General features: G+C 32.5%; 2 protein-coding genes across 3 annotated transcripts in view; one reads left to right on the top strand and one right to left on the bottom strand.

The window, feature by feature from the left end:
- Nucleotides 1-1,189: 1,189 nt before the first annotated feature.
- Nucleotides 1,190-17,360, bottom strand: LOC144842666 (uncharacterized). Of its 2 annotated transcripts, none has more exons than XM_078699180.1 (4): nt 17,223-17,360; nt 6,857-7,861; nt 6,531-6,699; nt 1,190-3,298 (listed from the first exon to the last, which is right to left on the bottom strand). In XM_078699180.1, exons 2-4 carry the CDS (start codon nt 7,833-7,835, stop codon nt 3,055-3,057), a joined length of 1,392 nt encoding a protein of 463 aa, XP_078555306.1. In that variant the 5' UTR covers nt 7,836-7,861; nt 17,223-17,360; the 3' UTR covers nt 1,190-3,054. The 2 variants fall into 2 exon arrangements, with proteins under 2 accessions (XP_078555306.1, XP_078555307.1); XM_078699181.1 differs by lacking the exon at nt 17,223-17,360 and adding an exon at nt 10,662-10,780.
- LOC144842673 (uncharacterized) overlaps nt 10,376-21,112 on the top strand; it is a 30,821-nt gene continuing 20,084 nt past the window's right edge. Inside the window, exon 1 of the mRNA XM_078699194.1 lies at nt 10,376-10,441. The gene's annotated coding sequence lies outside the window, so the exon portion shown is untranslated. The remainder of the gene's footprint in view (nt 10,442-21,112) is intronic.

Raw genomic sequence — 21,112 nt, 5'->3', positions numbered from 1 at the left:
AAATAACATTGTCATATTTGTGCGCGCGTAAACCGATTCAAATGATCTAGGTTGCCCTGGAACGCCAAAGCTTGAAAGAATTGAGAACTTGATAAGTTATTTATCAATTGTTTGTGGGTCAATGAAAGGTCGTACATAAGGCCATCATAGTGATTATAGGTGAACCGAAATTAACCAAATGTAAGCGCATTAAACCGTTATCAAGAATGTGGCATATAGCATCCGTTATCTTTATAACACATCCCGGCTGTTGTCATCTCAAGCAGAAATCAAGCCATCACATGCTGTTGAAACTTTGCCTCCCCATCAACACGTTTCAAACGTGATCACAAAAAGTACATTTATACAGATTTTAGTCTGCTGAGTTTAATCCCCAATTAGCACGATTATCTTCAGTTGATTTAGAAAAAAAAACCACGTTTTACGGAGAAAGAAGGAGTGCAATTCATTTCGCGTCAGGACTCCGATGATATATCAGAGGCTGTTCTAGAAATCAAGTTTGAGAGAGGGTGTTTTTCTTATAATCATGTCGATTTGGGTCTTTTAAATTGGTTATGAAACCATCCACATAATTACTATGTTCTATATTTCATTTTAATGTGTAAATATTTAAAAAATTTAATCGTTTTATTCAAATAACTCTATACATGTTTTACATTAGGGCCTATACATATTCTAATGTATTTTAAAATGTCTAATTGTAATATTTCTTCATAATTGTATATGTATTATACTCAACATTGTTTCTTAGTAATATATTTAAAAAATAATAGTTTTAAGGGTGATGTGTTCCAACTCACTTATGACAAACGTGTCAATCTACAATGACAACAATCAAAGTTTTAAAACCTAATGACATAAATTGGACCTAAATGATCACAACAAGTACACAATGCAACATGGTGGTTTTATAGATTGTAGGCTACCCATAATATCATTATAATAATGTCAATGAAGGATGACAGTAATTTTAAAATTAATATTAATCTTATTAAAACATTACCGGTACTCATTTTTTTAATTCACAAAATTTAGCCTATGAACTTAGGCCGCACATTTATATTCCCATCTAAATGTAACACTACTTTTCATACCAGTTATTATTTACAATATGTCTGTTTTTCTCAAACCACCCTGCTTTGTATGGCAAGTATAAAGCCTGAGATAAAACGCATCAGGTGAGAACAAATACAATTATACACACTCCATAATGTTTATTGAGAATATTTTAGACATTTGTTTATATTTTACAAAATCAGTGTTGAAATAAAACAAATCTTAGACAGTAACAATTTATATTTGGCAGTTACTAACTACAAACCAGATAAACATAAAAATCAAAAATAAATCAATCGATTTTTGTTGAAAAATCAGTTGAATTATCCAAGACAATTTCTATTCAAATTCAATTCTACACAGTTTACTGATTTCGATTTATATATTTAAAAAGACGTATAAACTTATATATAATATATTACACATCAATAATTCATATAATAACTCAATATAATAATAAAAGAGTAGGCCTAGTACAAATACAAACAATGGCATCTAGACCAGATTAACGTACTTTATCGATGAATTACAATGGAAGTAAGAACAGTTTACTAAAACCATTTACATTTAAAGGTATTTTAAACCATAATGATATAAGTTAACGAAAAACCAAAATCTTTAACAACGTATTATAAAATTAAAATTGATGAGATGATGTGAAATTTTATCTTGAATGTCTCTGTATGCAAGTTTGTTGGCTTGATAACGTTCACAACTTCCAAGTAATTGTTTGGCAAATAATACACCAACATACCATTGATTTTAAGAAAACCAATAAAGTACACAAATCGTTACAAAACAATATTAAAATTAGCCAACTAACTGAATTTCACTCTTCCTCGGTTTATAAGCTTGTAATTTACAGTCTTAAAATGTTTAAAAAACATAAAACCAAGTGTAACAGGTGACGTTTTTCTAAGAACTGTTTTCTATAGAATAATACGGTTATGCTTTGTTTGTGCCTGATATTCTTTTTTTTTGTTGCTTTTCTAAAGACATTCTGTCAAAATGTGTAATCGAATAACCGCAAAATGTCAATTGTAATAACTTACGGTAATCTAATCGGGTGTCCAATATTTGTTTTATTTCAAATTTACAGTTATTATGATTTATAAAAATACACACTAAATATAAAAATTCAAGCAATTCAAATCAAACTATCAAACATATACCAAATAATCTTTTTCCATTTCATACCATCTTTTTCACATTTAATGCCCGAAGAAAATCCTAGTTCCCCGTTTAAGTCTCTTTTTTTTGTTAGCAATAGTAAAACAGCTTCACCGTTTTACTTTTCCATTGCCACAAAAAAAAAGAAAAGAAAGATTATCTTTTTCCATATCGAGATGGTACCTCGCAGGATCAATTATTATAATACATTTTCTGATCCACTCTAAATTGTAAATCAGAAACGGTAATTAGGAAAACCTAAATGTTACTGATATCAAAATCAATTGAGACATGCAATGCGTTTAAGTTTAGCAACATGTAGATTAAAACCAGTTTAAAACAATTTGGAGACAAAAAGCTTAACGATGCAGTATGCATATCGTCTTTAACTTTTGTTTTTGCTTTTTTAACTTTATTTTGTTAAATTAATAAAGAAAATGAAAATTTAGAATTTACAAAATTTAAAATGTTATACTGATGAAGTTTATCCAATTTTAATAAAAAACATAAGAAAATAGCAAAATTGTGATAATGAAGATGCCACGATTTTTATGATAATGTGAATTAAATTGGTGTTTATGCCACAAAAGAGAAAGGAAAAAAGGGTTTATAATAATATCTTTAAAATAAATAGAAATTGTTTTCCTTATATAAATTGGGCCGAATAAACACAAGGCATTTAACTTAGTTTTGTATGCCTAAAATCATCATTGATCCATTATCATATGGTCATAGCAGCCGTTTCTTATACATATTTACAAACGTACGATCTCATAAGTAGTCCTCACAAGCGTGCTTTCAACACACATATCTTAAAGTTGTTTTCTACTAGGAACCTTTATAAATAAGGAAACCACTAAACGTCATGTATTTATTCATTTCTTCACTGTCGAATCCATATTTTCGGTTAGGCCCTACTCGCAGCCACACTTTATCCTCATATGATAGCTTTAGTATTGTACTTTGTGTCTGCATTATGTTCCTATCACCAGTATCCGCTGAGATACTTGTTTGAGGATCATCATTTTTCATTAGCGTAACGTACGAATAAAACCCATCACGTGACCTTATACTGAAATGAAAATGTTGAAAATATAATTAAACGTACCGTACGCCTTAAACCTTAATTGATGTCATATTTTTTCAAATAGAGTATAAAAATCAAGTACAGTATTGGAATTTCAAAATAATGTTTTATTGAGCTTTTGGCAATAAATACATTTTTTTAGTATAGGCTACACGACACTTATCCTTCACGATCTACGATCAAGAGTGGGTGCATCATAGAAGTATAAAATGAATATATCTTCTTCTTTCTTGGAAAATCCAAGAAACATTTATTATGTATGGCCTTTGGCCCCAAATAATATACAATGTAATAGTTAAATAAATATCATTTGAGTGCGTTTAAAAATTCTGTTTAAGTTTAACAATAAGATCAGTATTTGTGGTAGACATAAGATAAATATATCTTAATTTAGTTGGGTTGTTTGTATAAAAGGAAAACATATATTTAGTTCTAATATCTGAATAAAATGGACAAACTAAAGTGAAATGATTGTAAAGCACATAATTTGCATAATCTTTCATTTCTATTTATACAATTCCATCTTCCTTTTTCAATTTCTAATTCTAATATTCCTAGTCTTATCTTAGTCATAATTTGTCTACGTTTGTAATTTGTTACTTTAATTAGATATTCTTCAATTCCAAAAAGATATTTAATGTGTGTGTAATATTGGAGCTTAGAGTGTAACCTAGTATCTTCATAGAATTTCTGTCGTTCAATATCTGTGTAAGCCTTTGTTTAAAATTTGAAATAAAAGTATATGTATTATTGACCTGTTGTGAGTACCATATGTTACCAAATCCATTTATGCATAGTATTTGTTTTACGTCATTGGCCCAACATTGCTCATTTCTTAGAGCTTTTCTATATTGAAAATCATAACATTGTTTAATAAATTTGTTATTATCCATTTGGATTACTCTTACGAATTATATTAATGATAATTTGAATTTGGATAGTAAATCTTCCACATTCTCATCTCACTGCAACACTTGGTGCAGAATTACCTATTCCTAGAATGTATTTACAGAATCTTAGATGAATTTTCTCTAATACTGATATATCATTTAAACCCCATATTGTGCTACCATAAAGTAAGATTGGCATAATCTTAACATAAAATATATGGTTCCATATATTAACTTTGAGGTTACCAAAACGCCTATGGGTCAATCCCTTTAATGTAAACAAAGCCTTATTAGCTTGTTGACAATTGTATTCTTTGGCTTTATTCAAATTACCATTTGAGTTGAAAACAACTCCTAAATATTTAAAGGATTTGACAATGTCAACTGTATTTCCATTGTAATTCCAATTTACTCTACAGTTCACTATGTCGGTCGGTCGGTCGGTAAACACTAACTTGTATATGGCTTTGTCTTGATATCACTTTCATCTAGCTAAGTCAATTTTTTACAGTATATTCCTTATGGCCAGGAAAGGATGTGGTTATGTTTTCACGGTGCGCAATCAAAAATTACGCGGTCTACGCACGATTTAACGAATTCACGTTTGTAATCATATCTTCACCAGCATGAATCACAATTAAATAAAATTTGGTACTCATAAATTTCAAGGCATAAATCATCATATGGCAATACAATTACGTGCGTAGCGCATGTAACGCATGCATAAGCGCGCTTAAAATTTTCAAAATTTATTTTCGTTGACATAAGAGTACGTTTCAGGCAATATTTAAGCGTTTAAAAAATTACCATGAGTGCGCAGATATTTGCGCCCGCACTGCGCGGTAAATGTTAATATGCACTCTTTTTGCCCGATTTCTGTTTTACAACCATTCTTTAATAATATCATCATATTTGATTCACTTTTCAACTCGAAATTACGTTATACAAGTGTAAGTTAACAAAATGGTGAAAATATGCTACATTTTAAAATTTATATAGATCGTCAGAATGCTCGGGAACACCTATTTTGCATTTCATTTTCTTAAAGTGTATCATATGTATGATTTATTATGAAAATAAGAGAACAAAAGTTGATTAATTCATCATTAATTGCATATTAAATTTTTTTAAAATAATTTCGACAATCAAACAAATTATGACATTTTTATAGGCCGAAATAACAAACTTACCATTAACTTTCTTCCTTAAAATGTTCATATTTATTACATTTAATAGTATATAGTTTGACAGTGCATCATTTTTTTATATTAAGTTTAAAGATTTCGTCATAGTAAAATGTTATAATTCATTGCGGTAGGCCTATGTAATAATCTATCTGCACCAAAGTGGTTACGGCATAGTAAATACACGGAGGAATCTTTCTACAACTTTTAGTCAGTTGTGTATGGCTCGGTGGTGGTACCGAGATCGAGTCTCACCTTGGGAAACGAAACGAAATAAGAAGCTTAGAGACATAACAGCTTCCTCAATATGTGTGCTGTTTCCAGGATGGCCGACATGTGAGCTCTTAACTTTTCATGCCATTTTTTTCTTTGCACTCTACAGCTCACTATGTCGGTCAGTTGGTCGGTCGGTCGGTAAAAACTAACTTGAGCACGCGACTGCAGCCATCTGTATGGCCTTGTTCAAATTTGTTAAGATTACCACCATTCTTAAACACTACAATATTACTCTTTGACATTGACAGTTACATCCCATCTTGTACAATAGGTAGATAACTTGTTTAAATAATATTGTAGACCATAAACGGTATCACCAAATAATATAAGGTCATCTGCATAGAGTAGATGATTAATTTTTAGATTTCCTATTTGGATTAGTTTAACAATTTTATTATTTCCAGGTATGCATTAAGTAATGTTTGTGTACGATTGTGTCGGAATCTATTTAAACTTCGTCGAACTTTGTTTTTAAGTGTAAGACATTGATTGTCAAACCATGTGTCTTTAGCTTTAGATGTTTAGATGGATAATTCCTTTACATGCATATTCATACAATCTACCTACAGTTGAAACATATATCAATCCACGCACGATGCATGCTGGTATTTATAGCGGGCGCTTAAATTATAGTATCGACTTATTGTTCACATTTTTAACCGTTTAAAAACGAAACCATTTTCCCAATAAGCCAACATAGTATTTATTTTTACATAAAATACAGTCTTTAACTTAGAAAGTGTCTGTAATACTATAATTAATCGTGCTTATGGAGTTTAACCCTGGACCTGGAAAGGAAAAACGTTAACCACTAAGCTACAGTTCCACCCTTGTGACGATAAATATATATTTTTAATTAAAACTTACGTAAATGTGAAAAAGTAGAATCCATCGAGATGACATACAAACGTACTATTATATAGAAAATGTTTTCCTTTGTTGACGTATACGTGATTGAACGTGATGTTCTGAGCGTTTTTATCACTGCCGTAAAATACAGTTGTACGTGCTGCAGAAAACAGTGACTTCCTGGCTTCTAATGAAATAAATTGAAAAAAAAAATGAATTTGTTATTGATGTTTATCAAGTATCAATTATTTGAGTGACTTTAATTTAATCATCATAATGCTATTATATTAGTTCACACTGCCCCACCCAAAGTAATATCGTTACTTTAAATAGGATTCACATACCAGTCGCTGCTGCCCTGGCGTCATATACCTCATTTTTGTACTTAGACTTTCTTGATCCACGTGCTTCAATTACGCCTATCTTATTAGTTTGCTCCTCTTTTAATTCATAAGGTGAATTTATATTATTCCATTCAATTTTTTTCTCCAAATCGCCGACTCTTTTTTCCATATCCTTTAATTCCAATATTTCAGTAGTGCTGTCTGTTTCATTACATGCCTCAACAATAATGGTAGTGGTAACAGATTCTGCGACATCAAAAGCTTTGATCTTTGCTTCCAGTGTCAACAATCGATCGTGTGTATGTTTGTCCTGTGCGAAAAGTCTCAACAATGCATCGCTAACGTAGTCTGGTTTTTGTTTGTTAGAGCTGTTGTTATTAACTAAATAATTTTTATGATTTCCAGATCGAGCAGAAGTAGACTTTTGAGGAACTTTCGCCTTTTTTTGGGGTGGCATCATTTCAATAAGCTCAGCACCTCTGTTTGACAGATAATCTTCAACTGCAGATTTGGACACAGAACGTTGTTGGGTAACAGTGTTATTACCAAGCTCACCATCATTTTGCTGCACCTTTTCCTTTGGAACAAGCACAAACTTTTCGTTTATTGACTTTAATTGATTTTCAAGATCTATATTCTTATTCAAAAGAAATTGCATCTTACTGGACATCTCAGAGAACCTGCGTTCGATTGACGAGATGTGGTTGTCAAAGTCTCTTTTGTGCGTACCAAACACGTTTCTTTGCGTCTCCACTGCTGTGTGCAGCTCATCGATTTTAGTGATGATAGAAGATCTTGGGTCCGGAGTTTGAAGAACAGGTCTCTTTTTTAATGTATTACCTCTTGCCCCGGAAGTCCGCTGGGTATTAGTTGATGTACGTGCATGAACAGTACGCGTTATTTTTGGCTCTCTAACTTGTCCATAGCAATTTGAGATTAGAGCCAGGGTGACGATGGCAGATATCCACGATGAATACATAATGTTAAGTTATCGTATCATACGACCTGTAATTAAAATAAATGTGTGTTATCATTACATTTTCATTCTCCTATTCGATATAAAAACTTAGAGAATGGGGACTAAAATTTATGTGAGAAGGTGGAATTTGATTATCAAAATGTTTATCATTTTTTTTTATTTAAAAAGAAAACACTGGATCTCTGGCGTTGAGCTGTTTCTTTTCAAAACTATAGTACTCTTTATCGCGCCGCGGCTCTAGCCAGCTATGTCCTAGGAGGATATATTCATTAATAAGCTGTTTCATAGCGGTAGTTTTAGTAGGCTGACAGTTTTGCAAATTTGTAAACTCGACTATAATTTATAGGTCCCAGCTGATGGACCCAAAAAACGTCTGGGAAAAGAGAGTCTATGAGGGCTCACGGTTGACCGATTTTGGATTCTCGCCCTTTGATTGGTTGACGCGAATCAACAGACTGGGAAGAATTTTCTCACTTGTATACCACCGTGAAGTCACGTTGTCTCTAGAGGGTATTCATTTGCATGCCTACAGTACAGGTTGAGGTCACACACAAACAGACTACAGTACATTGAAGTTCAAAATTGACAATTTTTAAATGCCATTTTTGAAGTAGTAGATTAATATTTGTTGGCAAATAATACATTGTTGGAAAGGTACACATGTCTTCTTTCAAATGCTGTGTATACAATTAACTAGTGAAAAAATGGGCATGTGATTCATAATTAAAGAACTATCTGTGATTTGTATGTATTTTTGCGATTAAAGGACATCTTTTTAATAATTAATCATAAATTAAATCAAAAGAACAATGATTAATGTTAAAATGTCGAGCGGCGTTTTTTGTAAGAAATATTTCTTGTTTTTATTTAGTAGAAGTCGTCAATACAATACTCATAACATCAATGGTGGACTAACAATGTTATGATGCCTAAAAAGGGTTATGATGTTGCCATTCGTTCTCATCTTAGCCATGGCTCTAGTAAAGTAAAAGTTAATTACGTTATAAACAAAAATATGAATTTCTGTACACTAGTAGTATATAGTATATCGCTTAGCTCAAAGAAACACGACGTAATCACATGACAGTTATGGAAAATAAACTTTGTATATACTGTAGCAGATTTATGTTTTTCTTAGACATCAAGTCTAAAAGAGATATGTAGTTTCCTGCGAAGGTCGTGTATCAAGTGATAAATTACCTCCTTAATATTGCTAGTAAAATGAAAAAGAGATTTAACTGTGATTTAATAGCGATGTTTATAGCTTTAACCCATCCGCAGCACAAACATGGTTTAACCCACAAAGCTGTCATTCGGCAACACTTTCGATGAAAGTTCTTATTTCCTAATGTGAACACCCAATTTAAAATCTGTGAGTGACAATCAGTCATCTTATTTGTATATACAAATGCGATAATATGACACACACAAATGTAAACACATTCCACACACTGTCCCTACAAAAATGCAATAATACGGGTGAATATAATAGTAAAAATTACTTATCTGTAATGATATGGTAGTCATGCAATTTTCTCTCCAATATTGCATTTAAAAGAATAAGTAGGAATGAGTGAGTGATAAAATAAAATAAAAAATACTTCGGCGCGGCGTTTCCACCCAGCTAAATCATCGCACTGTAACCCTGTTGATAAAATTAGCCTCTGGCGCCGAAAATTAACTGGAAGATCGAAACATATTTGATCAAATAACATTGTTTTCTTTTTTTTCTTTTCTATTATGATGCCTTCAACAACCTCAAGACTTTTGCAACTTGGAAGACTACTTACTAGAAGACCTTAAGTAGTGACTGTGTGTGACAGTGGCTGTGTGAACTAGTACATTGGGGTAATACTCGTCTCGAAAGATGTACTAGGTTCTTTAAAGTGCACACGGACTTACTGACAACAAGCACATATTAAATGTAAGCGGAGAATAGTAACACAAGTTTCAAAGTGGGACTAAGCTGGAAATCTTTTTTTTCAATCGTTTGAATGTTAACAAAAAATTGTCTTTTAGGCTTGAAAGTTATTTAGAACTTAAAGACACGAGCTTTGGAAACTGGGTCATAATGTGTTGGTTCAAGTCAATATAAAAAGGGTTTGCCTCTTTGTTCTTCCATAAATACTAACACTTTTTTTAAGCCACACATTTGTTTCTCAGGCATGTTGTATTGTCATTTAATGTTAAATAATATGTAAGAGACAACGAAATTATTTATATGACGTATTATACGCTGATGTTTGCGTCAGACGTTACGAAGCAAAATGTAAAAAAAAAGTATCTACACATCTAGCTAATTGATTTTATATTTTGCTTTAACGAGGAATCTATTTATTACTATAGGGTAAGTGATATGATACCTTTTGACTATAACGTATCCTAATTGTATCATGATAAAAATCAAGGCAATACTGTAGTTTAGTTGATTCAAAAGCACTATTCGTACATTAGTATGCAATCCATATCTCATGTACGACTGTGATGGTGTTGAAGTCAACTACATAAAATCTGCTTTATCCAGTACACGAGCATCTTCACAAAATTGAAGAACAGGTATAGATGTGCGAATATAGCCCAGGTGGACGGTGCTCTGAATCACATAAGTAAGTTAAATTTTACCTATTTAATATCATTATGAAAATAGTTATTTTAAGCTTCAAGGATAAACGTTAATATGATTGTTGGAATGGATACGGGGTTGGCTAATAAGTGCAAAGCAAGCATTCGGTCACGGTCGTAATGAGATCATGTTAATTTAGGCTTATAAGAGAAAAAAATCAAAATAAGATTGTAAAAACAGTAAATAAATAAAACATATCTTACCCGTTATTAGTGTTATAACCAAATTAATATCCGCTATTCCCCAAACAGAAAAGCATAAACTCTCGTGTAATCGTTTAAAGCGATTATGAAATCTGTAACTTGCAGACACCAAAGCGAACTAAACTGGGAGTCAAAATGCCAAAGATAAAGTAATAGAATTGTTTGGATAAATGGCACGCGATAAAATGTAACGCGAGAAGTTCATGACATAGGGGGAGGTCCCAGAAGGCCACTCACAAGATGCGACAAGTGACACAAATTGACACGTCGAATTATTTCAAACACGTTTTTATCTTTAATAATGTTCCAATACTGTCATATTCTCACCACGATTATAATATCGCTTCTTTCACTCATTATTGTGCCGGTAATAATATCTACCCATTTAAAGGCCAATTTACACAGACGAGCGGTAACGGTAAGCGGAAAACCGCGTAGCTTGTCCTGCGTAAAATCTGTATCTTTCCTGACCGAAAACCGTCCGTCCGCTCAACGTTGACGTAGTGTAAATTGAAAGGAAAAACATAGATTCTATATTTTATTACCGTTACCACTCGTCTGTATAAATTGGCCTTTACACTTTGATTACCATCATAATTTATTTATTGTTTGTTATCGTTTTTTTCAATTGTTCATCTTCGTTAGATAACCATATTTACTCTCCTAATTCCTTTCATCCAATATCATCTTCCTCAGCTCATTTCCTCACAACTCACGCTTAAACGTTTTCTATTTCCAAAAGTATTCTTCACCTAGAACACAGGTATATATTATGTCCTATATACTGTTATCTATTACACATTTAAAATTAACTAACATTGATAATAACCCAACTTATGTTCGTCATCAGTAAAGCAGAGCATCGTAAAAATATCCACTTGTTTAAAAGTGTTCTTTTTTCGTATAATGTAGGAATTCACAATTTTTAAAATTATTTTTATAATAAAACAATAAAATGTTTATTCCCGGAACTACATTTATATTATGATAATATATCTAGAGTAGGCTAGTAGTAATATCCCATGACTTCAGTTTTGTTTTACACATCTTGTAAAGTACTTATATCTCAGTTGGTGTTGAGATATGAAATCAAGACCCTTGTTTTAAAATCGTATGCCACTTCAATAATCAATGAGCTGTTATCTGTTAAATCATCTCTGACTACTACCCATGCGCTCAGTTGGGAGGCGAGGTAAGACAATATCAACTAATTTATTCATGACCACGGCGACTAAAGAAAAGTATATTGATTAATTGTATTATTTAGAATATACAATGTAAGTAGTTTTAAATCACGCTCAACAAACAGCGATCGTAGGTCATCCGTATTTAAATCACCGACACCATGCGATGCAACAAGTAACAGTCGACGCGCGCGTAAAAATATTCATCAGTGTTTAAACATGCGGTGTCAAATTTTGTCTTTTCGTGGTGGCATTATGATTGTACTCCAATGTTAAACCACATGGATGTTACTAGACGTTGTAGATATGATTATTCACTCTGCATGAGCAATTATTCCATATTATAGATTCTGTTAAGACGGTTATTGACACCAAGGCATCGGTTATTGACAGGCTTGTCGTCGGCGGCGGACCCGCTTATTATTTCAGCTTTATTTTTTTTTCTATGACCACAGATAGCGATCATTGCATTACATAAAAATGTACTTTTTGTTCAATCGAAACTGTTATGTCGAAAATCAGTTAAAAATATACATACGGCGCGCGAGGTTTCGTATTTTTATCATTTATCATTTTGATGATTTAAGTTCACACTAGGAAGCAACGTAAGGACGTAAGCGCAGCGCAACCGTGTTAAAATGACAAGATTGGTCAAATTACTTGCGTCGCGTCCAGAACCAATTAACCAATAGAAATGTAGGCCTACATTGTTAAGAGCTGAGCCTGCTTGTTCACTGCCCCGGGTTTTTTGTCTGACGTTTAGTATCTATTTAAATTTCCGTGACGTTATTATTTCATATACGGTTTAATATTAAACGAAACACGTATGCATTGTTATCATTTGATTTATGTTTACATTAATCTGCGAAAATGCTGTTAAAAGCTTTTCCGACACATTACGGATTTGCCGATTGTGCATTCACAGCCTGCCTTGCTTTGAAATGCATTGGATCCGATGCTATGCCTATATATCCTGCAACATAATGTTATTGCAATTAATATTTAATGGCCTACATTGTATCGTTGTTTGTAGAATTCATTGAACCGGGCTATTATTAATGATGATTAATAATTGTATAGGCCTTACTAAACCTGGTAAATGTGCGTAAAATACACTTGATCGTGCGCCTAATTTTAACATCATTGATGCTGATTGTTTTCCATAACATATTTTAAAGAATAATAGGCCTAATTGATCTATTTTAAAAATTGAGTATTCCACCGTACATTGATGGTATTTGTATAGTATTAACTAACTTTATTTGACGCGATAGACGTAACAAGGTAATCTAAAACAGAGGTAAACATACATAATGAAATGAAATTGAGCTATAAATAAAGACTACGACACGACAATTTGAATTTATAAATCGAATTTAAAGACGAAAAGAATGATAAGTGATGATTATTCGTTCACGTTCAGGATTAATATTATATTAAAGAGATTAGCACGAGTGATTAAAGGTCAAGGCTGGAATCTACAGGCCAAGGGATACAATCATGTTTAAAACATTAAATATGACGTTGATCGTCTTCTTGAAATAAAAATATAACGGTAAATAATGATAATATTAGATACAAATTAAGTTATAGTGTAACCAATCATATCCATTATCTTTGTACAGTATTAGTTACCGTACTTAAAGATAGATTAGTATGCTCATGTGTGAAAACAATTTATCTGAATTTGTCTTTCTTGTGTGTGACCCAAATTTTAATTGTACAATTAATCTAAATATCCTATTTATTTGACTTTGACCTTGGACTTAAGGATTGCAAGGCGACAATAGATAGACATTACCGACAAGTTGGCGTTAGACTGATAGTAGTAGCTTAATTAAAAAGGAAAAAATAGATGGTCTATGGTAGATCATGATAAATATCAAACTATTAGAAATACTAACGTATGAAAACAAACAAATGACAGAATTATGGAAAACACTCGCCCTGATAGGTACTGTAACTAAACTATGCACAGGTACAAAGTGAAAATGAAGATTTTGAAATTGAGAAAGCACAGATTCATGGAGTCATCTTAGAGAGTGCACTGGGTAGCAATACCGATGACGACCGGTGATGATGATTAAATTGAATTTAGTGTTCACAAATAAAACGGAATTATAAAAGGAAATTATTAACGATAAGCACTTGAAAAAGAGTGTTGACAAAAGGAACGGTAACTTTTATCTGAATGAAGTAGCAATTTCTATGACTGATGAGTGCATAAACTAAGTTAACAGTACATCATTAGGATTGATCAATTCTGTAATGAGAAAGTGCAACTTGCTACAAATTTCTCTTTGTGATTTCCAATGATAAACGTATTGAATGAACATTTCTAAATGTGTTAATTACCAGTTTCATTCCATTATTGCATTGTTATAACTTACTCTATAATTACACCTGAATTTAAAACATATCAAGACAACATTGTAAATCATGAGTTGAATGTATTGAAATTATTAACTAATATATCATGTATTTAAATCCACAATTTCACTGTCTAAAGTTTTCACTTCTTTTCTGAAAAATCAAGATGTAATACATAATATTTAGAACTGGAACTATATAGCCAATGAGTCAATACTATTTGTATACCGTAAAACCTCGAAAAGAAGCCCATGGGCTTCTTCTTTTTAGTGTTCTTGGGTGGGCTTCTTTTTGAGATGGGCTTCTTTTCGAGATGGGCTTCATTTCGAGAGTACTTTTGCAAACTGTAGAGGGGGGCTTCTTTTCGAGATGGGCTTCTTTTTGAGATTTAAGCCCATGGGCTTCTTTTCGAGGTTTTACGGTAATTTGTCTATAGGTCTATAACTTATCTTAGGCAAATTCATTAATACAGTATGTGTGTAACAATAATGTGAAATCTGTATCATAGTTCTAACCCACACGAGGCCCTCAACACAAGCATAATACAGGCGTCACATGTGATGTGTGAATGGATAACAAAGTTTGCCTATGACACTAGATAGATAATGCCACATTTATGTTGAGATACAGTACGAAAAATTGAATTCACAGATGTAGATACACAGATAATGTGTTTCGATCCTTTTCTAAAATTTCATTTGCTGAAAATTGTAATTCCCACGCCTTAAAAAGAAAAACCAATTCCATATATCCTTGAGAAATTACTTTTACCTTTAATGATTAAAATGTAAATATGTTTCCCATTGCATTTTGCTCCTTTAATGTCATCGAACTCAATTTTTGTTTCATGGAAAATTATTTCTACCAAGGTGATATTTCCGGTGCTGAACGATAGACCTAGACTTAATTTGAACGAATTAGTTTTCATCGTGTTTTTCAACAATACAGTCTACTTCCGTTCTTTACAAATTGAAATCTAATATTAAATTATCTGGTTTTCACCACTTTCTTGACTTAATCGGCGAAGTTTGAAAATACTGTATTTAATGCGGTTACGATTACAGTAGGCCTACTATGTTCCATATAAAAACAGTGAAAATATAATCACACAGTAAACCATGTGTCGAGACGTTGTTGCATAAGAATAATGCATTTAGTTGCAATTTGTGTAAGATGCTATGATCTTTGGCTGGAAACTTACGCTTTGTATCATTAATACAGTATTTCACACATAACAGAGTATAATGCTTTAATTAAATAGTAGAATAATTCCTATACGGTTCAGAACAGAACATAATATAGAGAAGAAAAAACATGAATGTTAAAATAATTTCATTCACTGACATTCCCTGGAAGAATTTGAAGTCTTGGTGTTAGTCGTGGCCGTGCATTTGATTGAAAGCCCCGCACCCTGTCGTCCTAACGTCGTCCAATCAGTCCTAAGCTTTTTGACATGATATACAGACATACATAAAACCAGAAATGCTTTCATGAATAACTATATAAAAAATAGGCCTAATAACAATTATATCTCATACTGGTATGTAGAATATGTCATATTAAAATGCATGTATCATGTATGTTTTTTATTATTTAAAAGTTAGCCTACATTGTATATAAAGAATGAAATTGGTGTATCGCACAAAGGAGAAACAATTTCATTCGGTCTTTTTTGTTAAACTAAGCTCAAATAATAGAACTGAAATTAGTGATGTCATGATATTTTTAATAATACAGTATATGTTTATATTGTTACAACTTATGAAATGTCTGGGATACCAAATAAACAATTACAACAACCTATTATTTCCTTCTGTTTTTAATATCACACCACAGTGAAAATATTTGCCACTTATAAACACAATTTGAAACCGCAGGATGTTGTGATTTGTGTTATCAGTTTAAATAATCTTGATGGCTTGCTTTAATTCCAAACGATGAAAACAATAATGTTAGTATTACAAAAAAAAAAAATAAAAATCAACAAAACTAAAAAATAAAACTTTTGAATACACAATTAGTCTAATTAACGTATTGGTAATATTATAAATACACAGCACGTGATACTAACTAGATTGCTAACAACTTGAATAGAACTTTGGTAGGCATACACCCGTATTAAAGTGGACACACTTTCCCAGAAAATGAACTCTGAACGAGTGGAAATATGTTTCACCACTCCTGTTAAGGGGTTTACTACATAGGCTTAGTTTGTTTTACTTTTTTTTGGCCGTAGGCCTATGTTTTTATAACCTTCATTTGTTTGCAACATAGGCTAACGTGGACTTTGTGATTAAAAGATTAACTCTTTTAAAAAACTAAATACTGTGGTTATTTAGAGAAGTAGCAGAACATCAACATGAACATCAATTTGAGACAAATCAAACGTTTGGCTAATAATAAAGTAAATCGATAGATTAGTTTATTTAATGCAAATAACAATAGAAATATAAATTATAGACCTAGATGGCGCTATGGCGTTATGATCAGTTCATATTCATTATTATTATTATTATTATTATTATTATTATAATATTACAATGCACACTCACGAAAATTAAGTAGAAATGTATACAGAGGATCTTGCAAAACCAAATAAATGATAGGAATAAAATAAAGTGAATCTATTTTAATTGTTGATCATAAATCTGTTACAGTTATGGATCTCCGATCGAATCGATTTCCAAATTGATGAATAATACTAGGATACCAAAAGTATGATATAACAAACATACAGGTAAAACATGTTTAGGTACAGGTTATTTGACAGTTGGATTTTAGTGTATTTCTTCAATGAAATAGTATGCCTATCTACCAAATGTTAAAAGTCAAATACTGTAGGCCTAATGTGTTTTACCTCAGTGCTCGATTAAGAATGTTAAGGTGCTTATCCTCCTTAGCCTTAAAAAAGGGTACATCATCGGTTCTCCGACAACGGTTTTGACTGCTGGATACGTAACTAGCATGCATTTTGCAGTGGTTAGAGAATGGTTAATTAAGTACTTACTCGTAAGATCAAGTCCGTTCTGTAGCACACCAAGGGCCATGCATCATGGTCATACTGCACTCTTTTTATGTTTAAAAAAACAACGTTGAGTGCAAACGAATTGCCATTAAGTGACCTTGGAAAACATCGAATATCCGCTAAAACAGGAAGACTCGAGATAAATGAGCAGTTAAATCATCACAATCGAATTGAACATACCCCGCACAATACCGTATTCAGAGATAATTGATGTTCCTGTTCTCTGATTAGAGGATCATATTTTTGTTTAAGGTTTAAAATTGGAACATAATTCACCAGGCACTATCGAACGCATTTAACCTTCTTCTGACGTCCTTTATTGTACTTTGGTAATCGTACCGGAAAGTTCACTAGTCTAGTATTCTTCGATGTTTAATTACTGTCTATAATTTCGATGTATTGATTTCTGTTATTACCTTGTACAATCTAAAATATTGATAATATCCGAAAATCAAAGGATGTTAACTATCACTGACCGGCATAATGACATCACTTTCATCTACTCAGGCCCTACACATTTTCGTTAATTTTCCCTGCGATACATCGCGCTTATTTAATTTCAAACTTTCAGATTTTTTCATGGGGGAATTCGATTTTATTCTTCTTTTTCCCCTGTACAACTAAAAATAGTCATAAACACATGTCTATTTTTAGTTGCACGGCGAAAAAAAGAGAAAAAATCGAATTTCCCCCATGAAAAAATCTGAAAGTTAAAAGTACAAAACGTATGATAATTTAAGAAATAAAAACACACACAAAACGAAGTTGTATGAAAAAACTTGCACATTATATCAAATTCGCCCATTAGGCCTATACCTACCTAGTAAAAGTTGGAATAGGAAAACAACGTTTGAGGCGCAGCCACTAAAAATATGGTACGTTACGCAAATTGTACCTCACAGCACTCTAGCTCTTTGCCTCTGCGTATATTAGGCCTATAGTTTTTGTTTTTTTAGTATGGCTTTAAAAATAGTACCTGAAGGTAGTTGTTTATAAAAGGAATGTTCAGGTTTCTGTAGTGTTTATTTGTGTGTGTGTAACTTCTCACTAATATAAACATCGTATAAAAGGTTTATGGATTTATTCACGAGAGGCGTGTAGATAGAGTTTTTCCTGTGCTGAACCGCCGCGTCACAGTATGGATTATGACCAAGAATGTTATCCGTGTATACGATAATTGACTTGGATAACGTATTAGTAGTCACTTTATTTTTTTTTAAAGCAAATACATTAATTTGTTGTTTATCTTACATTAGTTAACACCATGCCATATTTATGTAAAAAATACTAAAGCGCACAATGATTTGCGACTATACTCTTATTACTTATACAGGAGATTTAAGCATATTTAGCAAGCAACAATTAATATATGAAAAAACAACCAACACTATATACTTCTTTACATCTTAGTCTCAGCCGCGAGTATATTATTATTATATATTATTGTTATTATAGAAACGTGTCTAGGACAACTACCACCTGGACAACGACCACCCGGACAATTACCCCCGGACAATCACCCTTCTAGGACAACTTCTGCCCCCCCCCCCCACACACATAACTACCCTCCTAGGACAACTACTCCCTAGGACAACTACCCCTAGGACTATTACCCCTAGGACAACTCCCTCTAATATTACTACCCTCTAGGACAACTACCCTTAGGACAACTACTCCTTAGGATAACTACAGCTTGGGACAATGATCCCCTGGGCAACTAAGATTGGTAACCAAATTAACAAGCTGCTTCTTTTGGTGCCAGTTGTAAATCAAATTGTGTGCAAGGAGGGGACTATAGGCCCTGTACCGTACACTATACATTTTACAATATTTGACGTGAAATTATTAACATATTCTACCCGTCTTATATCGACGTTTGTAACTAACATTTGTAGTCTATTTTGTAGCGATTGATTTTCAAACCGTCTAATGTAATCAATATTGTTAGGTATTTTTTTAAAAATTGTTCAGACGGTGTTGTTGTAAGGGTAGTTGTCCTAGGGGGTAGTTGTTCTAGAGGGTACTGTAGTTGTCCTAGAGGGTAATTGTCCGAGTGGTAATTGTCCGGGTGGTAGTTGTCCTAGAGGGTAATTGTCTGGATACATGTAGGGGTAAGGACATCTCATTTATTGTTCAACTAGATCATAGATATATATTTCTATAATCAATCATCAAATCAGATTTATGTTGCAGCTTATAGAATACAGATTCCATCTCCTTTCACCTAATTCTTCTTATATAATCGTGTCGGACCATTACAACTTATTGTTTTTACCATAGAAAATAATTCTTAAATGAATATATGAATACATTATTATTCATCAAATATAATCCTAGCTTAATTAATTTATTTAAATCCTACTAATGCATCATATAACAATTTAGCAAGTCACTTTCCTCATCCGATAATTATTTTTTCGATTTAACCAGTGCAAGATATTGCTGAAATATCACTGATTCAGGAACTCAACATTATTGCACGTAAAATACAAAATAAAAACTTTGTACAAGAAAATCCAAATGACGTAGGTATATTTTTGTAAACCTAGAATATAAAAACGACCTTGTAACTAAAATATTAGTGCTGGATAATCTTGATGTCTTGTTTGACATTTGAATTATCATAAATGTACACATAACAGTAGAGTTTGAGGAAATTGGTCTGTATTCAGTTGGCACACATTATTTACAAGAGCAATAGTCTACAAGTAGGCTATACTATTTATATAAACAGTAATCTATTGAATAAGAGCCTGGTTGCTACTGACCCTGTCATTAAAATGGTGTGGGTTGGTATCACACAAGATCGCCAGTCATGGCTTTTCGGTTTGGTCTATATGCCTCCTTCATCTCCGGTTTTATTGGACTTCCTTCGAGGAGTCATTCGCCAGACTCAAGGGTGATTTCAGCAATTACAGGTTTTAGGTTTTAATATTGACTGGCCATCTGCTCCACATCATCTGACCGATATTATTACCACTTTTGATATGGATCAACTTGTTCAGGAGACTAAACGACCTCAATTAACGATGTCTCTATCATTGATCTTCTGTTCACCAACAATGCTTCTAAGCTACGGAATTTGCGAAAATCTTGTGGAAAGTGATCATATGGCTGTTGAGTTTGAAATCGATGCTTTTCGTTCATTACCACCTAAGTCCAGCATGCGTTCATTTTTAAATACTCTAAAGGGGATTTCGACCATCTTAACAAATATTTTTTCTTTCGACTGACATCAACAGTAGTTGGGAAGGTTTTTTTGTGATATCAGGATGCTGCAGTCAAGGACAGACTAAAAAGCCTAGTTGCCCGTGGATTACTAAAGACTTAAAAAGCAAGTCTCACGTAATACAGTGAAATATGCGATTTAAATCGGCTGCTAATAAGAGGGCGTTTGTTAAAGATATAATAATAATAAATATGTTCTTTGCCTCTTGTGTTTATATATATAAATATATATATAATAATAATCTTGAAGTTTAACCAAATCATTGAATAATCCGTGCAATAATGTTACGCCTTAAATGTTAAAGATATAACTAATATAATGGTTTTAACTTATATTTTACTTTATTTTCTCTCTCTGATATCGACTTATCACCCACCGATGTGGATATGGCAATTTGTAACCTGAAATCAAATTCAGCCCCTGGTCTGGTCCTGATAAAATAATACCAAAACTTCTGAAACCAATATCTAGTGCAATATCCTTTCCGCTTTGGCTACTTTTTCGCAAGTCACTGGCGTCAGGAGAGCTACCTACTGAATGGAAAATAGCAAATATTACCCCTGTAATTTGAGAAATTATCGTCCTGTTGCACTCACTTATAGTATGTCAATTACTTGAAAGGATAATTGCGAATAATTTAAAT

Source organism: Antedon bifida, chromosome 5 (genome assembly GCF_963402885.1).
Source record: "Antedon bifida chromosome 5, ecAntBifi1.1, whole genome shotgun sequence".
In the NCBI taxonomy this organism is placed as follows: domain Eukaryota; kingdom Metazoa; phylum Echinodermata; class Crinoidea; order Comatulida; family Antedonidae; genus Antedon; species Antedon bifida.
The sequence above is the reverse complement of the archived record's forward strand: the minus strand, read 5'-3'. Positions and strand labels throughout refer to the sequence as shown.

Excerpts from the sequence above, each read along its gene's own strand:
- LOC144842666 (XM_078699180.1), bottom strand. The coding sequence starts at position 7,835 with ATGTATTCATCGTGGATATCTGCCATCGTCACCCTGGCTCTAATCTCA. Across the intron at positions 6,700-6,856 it reads CGCCAGGGCAGCAGCGACTG|AAGCCAGGAAGTCACTGTTT; the intron begins GTATGTGAATCC and ends TTATTTCATTAG. Across the intron at positions 3,299-6,530 it reads TTCTACTTTTTCACATTTAC|TATAAGGTCACGTGATGGGT; the intron begins GTAAGTTTTAAT and ends TTTTCATTTCAG.